At 35.8% G+C, this 8,079-nt stretch overlaps 1 protein-coding gene across 1 annotated transcript in view; it reads right to left on the bottom strand.

The window, feature by feature from the left end:
* ctnnbl1 (catenin beta like 1) overlaps window positions 1–8,079 on the bottom strand; it is a 96,856-nt gene that overhangs the window by 61,212 nt on the left and 27,565 nt on the right. The window contains exons 7-10 of the mRNA XM_015380442.1: window positions 6,832–6,923; window positions 4,962–5,034; window positions 3,981–4,039; window positions 1,814–1,962 (exon numbers count right to left, since the gene is read on the bottom strand). Of these exons, the coding sequence (XP_015235928.1) occupies window positions 1,814–1,962; window positions 3,981–4,039; window positions 4,962–5,034; window positions 6,832–6,923 (373 nt within the window). The remainder of the gene's footprint in view (window positions 1–1,813; window positions 1,963–3,980; window positions 4,040–4,961; window positions 5,035–6,831; window positions 6,924–8,079) is intronic.

The raw sequence follows: 8,079 nt of genomic DNA, 5'->3' as shown, positions 1-8,079 counted from the left end.
TAAAGTCAAGGGCCCAATGTAAAAAAAAAAAAAACTGGTGTTCCCGTTTAAATCTAAGACTATTTGGCTTATTTCAAGTAGCTCCAAGTTTTAGAAGCCTCAGGTTTTATTATACAATTCATTAATTGTTGATGGTTTTCTAGAGAATGCATTTCTATACTCTTCTCAATGTTAGAGCAATGTGCCAACAGTCTCCACTCTGGGTTCCTGAGCAGGACCCTTAACCCCACACTGCTCCCTGGGCGCCACACAATGGCAGCCCACTGCTCCCCAAGGGGATGGGTCAAAATGCAGAGAGTTAATTTCTCCATTATGGGACAATAAAGGGATTTAAATTGCAGGGATTTATATGTTTAGCCCTTCTGTAGGTGGGTATGATCAGACTCCTAATGATGCTGAAAATTGAGCTTCGCTGTCATTGTTCACTTTTTAATAATAAGCCATTAATCCAGACTGTACCTGTCAAACATGACGTACTCTCCTTCTTAACCATTACCGTTTCTATGGTCATATAAAATACTGTGGATCATTTCAATACCATTATTAGCACAGCTATCATTATCATTTTAGAACCAGTCATCTAAATGATACCTTAACACAGTTAGATCATTTTCAGTTTTTGTTGCCACACTGGAAACTACGTCTTTATAAAAGAGTGTAAATCAGTAAATGTCAGGAAAAGAATAGTCACACTCAGTGAACTGGGTGGCAATAAAGATGAATGAATAGTGAGATTAAATCCAAATATTCTTCAACAAATTTTTAGTTACGTTTTTAAAAACTTACATGAAATATTTTATTCTTGTTTTTGAAATATTTTCTCATCCTCCAACAGATATGCTGCTTAAACTAAAAAGTGGCAACAAATTTAAAATGAATGTTTGTGGTCTCAGAGTTTACAGCACAACCAACCGAAATATGGCATCTTAATATTAATGGAATGAGTGAAGTAAGTCTATCAATATTGATCTATCTAGATAGATTGAACTAGATCGATAGATAGAAAGGAATTGATCGTTATAGATATATATAGATAGAGATATAAATAAAACCACATGCATAAGAAAGCGAATCACATGTTGATTTGAAAAAAAATCAACAATACTTAAATGACCATAAAGGGGAAACTACATTAGATGCCAACCTACTTCTTTTTATTTTTATGACTTTAATGAACATAATGTTAATAAAAAAACTGCACAACACAAATATTTTGATTTGTTTCCACAAAAAAGAAGATTAATGTCTACCCATTTCCTCCATATTTCATTCTAAGAATTATATTTTTCTCTCCGTTATGTTTGCCACAAATAAACGTTGCTTCTGTAAATACCCTAAGCAGTTTCTGAAGACTGAGCCATCATGAGGAGGCTTCAGAGGTAGCTGAACAGTAATCCCTTTACAAGCAAATATGGGACTGATTTACCTGCATGTGTCAAGATGAACATAGGTTGTTTTTTTTCTATTAAACTGAACTTAATAACTTGCCAGATGGTGTTTGGAGTCGTAACAACTCTGGAAAAACGCCTGAAACAACAGTAACTACACGTGAACCAGGAGACTGAACAACAGCTGCTGGAAAAGTAAATCAAACTCTAATAGCTTCACATCTGCTACACAAAAAAAAACACATACTGCAAATTAAACTAATCAGTCTTTGATTTATTCAGAAATATATTTGGTACTTTTATCATCTGCTAAACAAGGAGCAGTTCATGCGCTGCTGGACGTTTCATGGCAGAGATATGAAATGGAGCGACTGATTCCCAGCTGAGCTACTGGTGGCGTGTTTCCAACAAGCTGCAGCCCTTACCTGAGCATGAGGTTCATTAGCTGCAGTCCTTCACCTTTTAGGAAACGGTCCCGATTGGAGGACAGCATGAGGCAGGAGCACAGAGCGTCAAAAAGGTTCTCCATCATCTCCTGCTCCTCAGCTGTGTTCGGGTTGTGGCGTTTAAACACCTGAGAGGAGAGGTAAAAAAAAAAAAACGTATGGATGTTTTGGGTTAATTTTAGGTGAAAGTTTGATTTTGATTTTCTGAGATAATTTAAGGCACAGTTAGCAACTCTTGGGTGGAACAAGAAAAGCCATGAATCGACACAGGAAGTGGGTATAATGATAAAAATGGCTACCTGGTGCACCATCAGATACACTGATTTATTTAGAAATGTATTTGCTTCATAAAGCAAACACTCTCCATTCAGTCACACTAATCTTGCGAGATTTGGAAAGAAAAATGTTCACAAATTGCAGGTTCTAGACGTGTTACGGTGAAAGTGACAGACAGAACCCAGAACTGGGACAAAAGATTGGTGTCTCTGGGTCTCACAGATTCTCCAGAGATGCTCCCTGTTCAGGGAGTCCAGAAGCTACAGCTGGATCACAGCCACTTTCTGTAGAGCTTAAGATAAGCAAGGCTGCATTTTGGATCTCAGACAGTAGCAGGGAAATAACGGCCAGAAGGCCGGCAGAGTGATGACCAAAAAGGGTAGAGGCTGTGGTGGCTATCTTGGCTGGAGCTAGGGGAACAATCCTTCAAGAGCAGGGGCTGAAATTCACTGCGGGATAGCAGGAATAGTGCAATATCTGATCCATCGCTGCAAATCCGTTCTTCATAATGCAGAATATTCCCTCTTTAAAAATATCATGGCAAAGTGTAGCTACTAATATGGACATTTTCAGCTTTAGACGAAGAAGAACATCTCCACTACTCAGTCTTGCAATCTCTTCTTTTCTTTTTTATTATTCTTCTCTTAGAGCACGGTGTAGTTTTTAGCTAGCAAACCATTTATTATCATATTTAATATATTTAACCTTTAAAATATTCCTAATATGGATCACTGGTTAAAACACAAATCTATTGTTGTATCAACGGAGGAACCAGCTTCTTAAACAACAACACAAAATCAAAAAAGGTCAGATTTTCCAACTCCTGTGAATTTTGCCTTTCATAAATCATACGTGCTGCGGTACTTTGGCTTCGCTGTAGTTGCCATAAACATGCCTTTTGCTTCACTCCACCTCCCAAGTCGCACCCTACATAGGAATAACTTGTAAATCATTTGCATTTGTTAACTACTTTATATATACTTTTGTTTTAAAAGTCAATGTTTCCATTTCACTTCAGCAATGATGGCCTATTTTGTGTTGATTAAATGAAACCCGGTAAAAACATTGCAGTCTTTGCTAGGGTTGTCACGATACTAAACTTTTCAACTCGATACCGATACTAAGGAAAATATCCAATACTCGATACCATTTTTTTGATACCACAAGGAAAAAACAAAGACTCCAAAATTCTACAGAAATATTTTCATTAATAAATAAAATACAATAAATAAATACAATAAAGGTTGTATGCTGTGCATAATATTAAGCAAGCTTGATAAAAAACTTACAAAATTAAAATTAAGTGTTCCCTCCTTGGCTATGCTTTGCACACATAACAATGACACTAGCCAAACCGGTTAAAAAACAAAAATCATTCTCAGCAGCTGCACCTGTTATAAAAAAAAAAGTCTGAAACTGAAAAGTGCACAAAATTATTCAATCACACAGTGTTCTGAAAGTGCATTTTCCTCTATTCTGCACTTTAGCTGAATGACTGCTTAGGTGCCACTGGTGGTAGCACTGTATCGATACTTTTAAAAACGAGTATTGTACATACAACGTTTCAGTATTGATACTTTTGACAACCTTAGTCTTTACTTATGTCATAGTAAATTGCCACACCTGAGTATTATGAACACTAATCCACATTCATCTCATTGATTCTAACTTTTTCTTTTCCAGATTTCTAAAGGAAAAAGGAATCCTGAGACTAAAGAGAGAATTTTGGAGAATCTTTTTTTCCCACTGGTCCTAATTTCCTTCAATAGTGTAAACTTGACAAGCAAAGCAATACCCCAATAAAAAGCCCAACCAGAGGATATGTTTTCACTGAAAGTTAGAAGGCAGAGAAAAAAAAATTATATCTTACAGAGAGCTGCTGCAGCAAGACATCAATACCGTCCATTTCCCCCAGTAGTTCCCTGGTAGCTGTGGGGGGGAAAACACGACAGTCTTAAAAACTCAAATTGAGCCATTACAACAAAACAGCAGGTAAAGATAAAAAAAAAGAGGTTCAAGGTAGACACAACATATTTTATTTGTTACACAACACAAAAGGAAAGTCAAATTGAAAGAAAAACGAGAAGTAAGCATGATTTAAAAGTTCATGGCCAACTTAAATATGAGGTCAGTGGAAAAACGGGTGAAAGTAACCTGTGGAGATGAACCAAAGGTGTTGCAGCATTAAGAGAAGTTAAATTAGGATGTCAAGAAGCAATAAAAAGTGTAACAGTAAATAGAAAAAGGGGGTGATTTGCCTTGTTCTTGCCTCAAAGATTGACAGAAATTAAACATTATCTGGGACTGCTTGTCTTTATTTCGTTTTTTTAGAAATTGATTTTCTCCGAGGATGTTAAAATGCAAAGAAGGCGGCAGGTAATTGAGACAGCAAGGGTAAAGAAAAGGAGAACTGGTGTAAAATGAGACCAGAGTCCTGCTGCATAACAATATGGATTGTATCATTAATGAGAATCTGTCCAAGGACCTGATCATTCCTCTGGCCATCAACGACTTTTTTATTCTAAAGGATGAGAAACTAAGAAGAGGAGAGCAAACATACCCAGAGAGATGGTGGAGAACATGAAAGGTAACATGAAATAGAAAGGTAATGCAGGAAAATGAGCTTGACAAAGGAGGGGAAGGAGGAGGGAGGAAGAAATTCAAAGGAATATAAATAGGAGGTGTAGTACTAGAGACGTGTAATGAGGAAAAAAAGGAGAAAGAAAATGACACAATAAGGGGATCCTGACATAGAACACATCAGGGTGGGGGGAAGGAGAAAAGAAGAGATGAGCAAAATAATTTTGAGTGCTTCAAAAACAGAGCAGAGCATTTACCCTGAAAAACTTACTGTCATTATTCTGCAGCAAGATGGCCAGAATCTCACTGCAGTAAAGCTTGTTAGCATCAAACGGCATCTTCGCCTGAGAGGGAGAGATTGAGAGAGCAAGTTCTAATTATCGCTCATCTTGAGAGGCTCTGTTCTCCAGAGAGCTGCAAAAATCACCAAGTATTCTACATGAAAACCTGCAGTTTGTAGCCTGGAGCGCAGACCTGCCTAATGCTCGCTATGAAGCAGAGCTGCACAGCATTTCTAAACACATTTATAACATCATTTATTTCAATCACTACAACCAACAGACTGAAAACAGAAAAAAAGATAACCTTTGGAGCAACACAACTTCAGAATAACCCAATTAGAAGTGGTTTTAGATAAATGCAGAGCTACAACCGACACTTTCATTACACTTTAACATAGTTATAAAAACTTACTTTATGAAATCGATGAATCAAAATTTCCAAGTCTATGTAGTATAATGTTCTCAGAAAAACAAAGTTATTCAACAGATAAAACCTCTTTGGACTCATTTGAACCATTTTACTAAATGTATCTTATTTATTTCCATCTTAATGACACAAATCTGACTCTGACTCTGATGTAATGTAAAGAGATTGCATAGAAACAAAAAAAAAAACTGCATTAAAGTTGATGGAATGCAAGAAAGAATTATTTCTGTACTGCAAACTGACATGACTTTAGTTTTAAATGTGCACTTCTAAAATAACCCATAAAAAAAATCATAATGAAGTGTTTAACCCACATTTTGTTATTCTGTTAGCCTTTTCATAATTCCTGCTTATGGATCAATAACCTTTCTTCAGGATTCATACAGGGATGAGTAACTCTAATTTAATGCTTTTTAATGCTCTTTTAATAGAAATAATTTGTATATATATATATATATATATATATATATATATATATATATATATATATATATATATATATATATATATATATATATATATATACAGGGATTGATGTTAACCATTGCCCTATCGCCCGGGGCAAGTAGTTTTTATTGTTGGGAGAGTACGAATTTCATTGCATTTGCCCGCCGGGCAAACCAACACACCACCATCACCAACATTTGCTGAAAACGACCACAAGCGTTGCCGGCGCCATCTTTGTTGTTTTGTACACATTCTCGTGTGATTTGAAAAAGCTGCGTGACTTTCTGCTAGATGGCGTGATTCAGCTCTTGGGGAGAGAATTCTGCAGAGCAGCAGCTGGATGATGAATTTAATCTATACTATAATACACGCTAGATAAAAAAATGCATTATCATGCATATACACACCAGGAACAACTGGAAACTTAGTGAATTACAAAAAAACATTTAAAAAAACAAACATGTTTCATTGATACATATATACAAAAATGAATATTAGGAACTATATTTATCAAACATTATACTGGGCAAGTAAAATTGTTTCTGGGCTTTCACATTTCATCAAAACCTGGCTGGAAAACAAGGAATATATAAATATATATATATATATTCCTTGTTTTCCAGCCACTTTTGTTGAAATTTTTTCTCTGTTTTGAGCTTCTTTTCCAAACATACAGCTTTACGGTCAACCAGAAGCAGTTCCGCACAAACAACCAAATATATCTGACGAAATTGTTTTTATAAATTTATTCTTTTTAATAAAGCATTTTAATTGCCACGATAATCATATTTATTGAATTTTAATCCTAATTAAGGCCTTAATTTAAAAAAAAAAGATAATTTAATGACTTGTAATGATTTTTAATGACCTGTGGTAACCCTGTTCTTGTAATTGCTAGTGATCCAAACAGTGATGTCATCTCCTATACCTAGCATGGGTGTGACATCTGTGCCCCGCAGCTACATTCTAGGTGACCAAGTTCTTACCTTGATTCTTTTGAGCAGCCACTGCATGAGTCCCTGTTGAGCCGCTTCAGTGCACAGGCCGGGTCTGAATTCTGCCATATTTTCAACGATAGCTGCAGGGGATGAAAATTAATTATTTAATAGCCCAAATAAAAGTTAAAAACTAATTCCACCTATAAAACGGACCCATCAAGATTCTTTCCAAAATGTTAGATCAAATGTAGAAGTAAGAAAACCTCAGAGCCTGAAGGTTTTGGGGTAACCGTATCCAGCAGACCATCGGTTCCTGCCAGCTTTTTCCCTCCAGTATTATCATCATTAACAAGACAGTCACATTTTGATAAAAAAATCACTTTACATCTAACCCCAATTAAGGTTTTTGTGGTCTCCCTGTAGCTGTATCTACCACCGTTTCAGAATGGGTATTGGATAGAAAATTGCACAATAAGAAGGTGTCATTAAAAATAATAAAAAAGAAAAAAAAAAGTGGCAGCTGAAGAATTTTGCAACTGAAATATCAAGGCTTTACAATTCTAGTTTTAAAGTACAAATTTTTTCCTTTGTGGCTATTCTACGGTTTCCAGGCTTCTGCATTAGATGCCAAAGAAGAAAGTCACCAATCACCTTTCCATATTCCTACTCCACTTTTGGACCAGTACATTTCCATGTAATCCTGTCCAAATTCCACATCTTACCTGTATGCACTTTAACTGTTGTGTACCGAGTTGTTCAGCTTTTTAAGTTAGTAGTTTCATAAGTTATTATTGTTCAGAATAATTGCCATTCAATGTCAAAGTATACTTTTTTTCGTAAAACCTTGCTGACTTATTTGCATTTATATTTGGTTCTGGTCTCTATGGGGATGGACTGACTAATAAACTATGACAGATTTAGACATTTGATAAAACAAAACCTACTCTATGCAACTCTAAAAAAGAAAATTTAAAATAATCCAGTGGACTTTGTTTCCAAGTTTGAAGACGTTTCGCTTCCCATCCAGGAAGCTTTTTCAATTCAAAATGTCCGGAATAGCGTCGAGTTGACCTGGATGACTGAGAACATTCACCACCATACTCTATGCAACATCCTGTCAGTTTATGGGGTCAGTTAGCTAAGCTTTTTCACAGCATAGCAGAATATAGAATTAGAATATACCAAACCAAACTGGATATAATTGTTACTTTTCTTCTTTTTTTTTATCAGTTCAAGCCCATTGTTCCTTTCTGCCTACAGAAAGATATTAACTTTACCATATAATTTGATGCTGAA

This window comes from Cyprinodon variegatus, unplaced genomic scaffold (genome assembly GCF_000732505.1).
Source record: "Cyprinodon variegatus isolate N-32 unplaced genomic scaffold, C_variegatus-1.0 Scaffold214, whole genome shotgun sequence".
NCBI classification, from domain to species: domain Eukaryota; kingdom Metazoa; phylum Chordata; class Actinopteri; order Cyprinodontiformes; family Cyprinodontidae; genus Cyprinodon; species Cyprinodon variegatus.
This window is presented reverse-complemented; position numbering and strand designations above follow the sequence as displayed.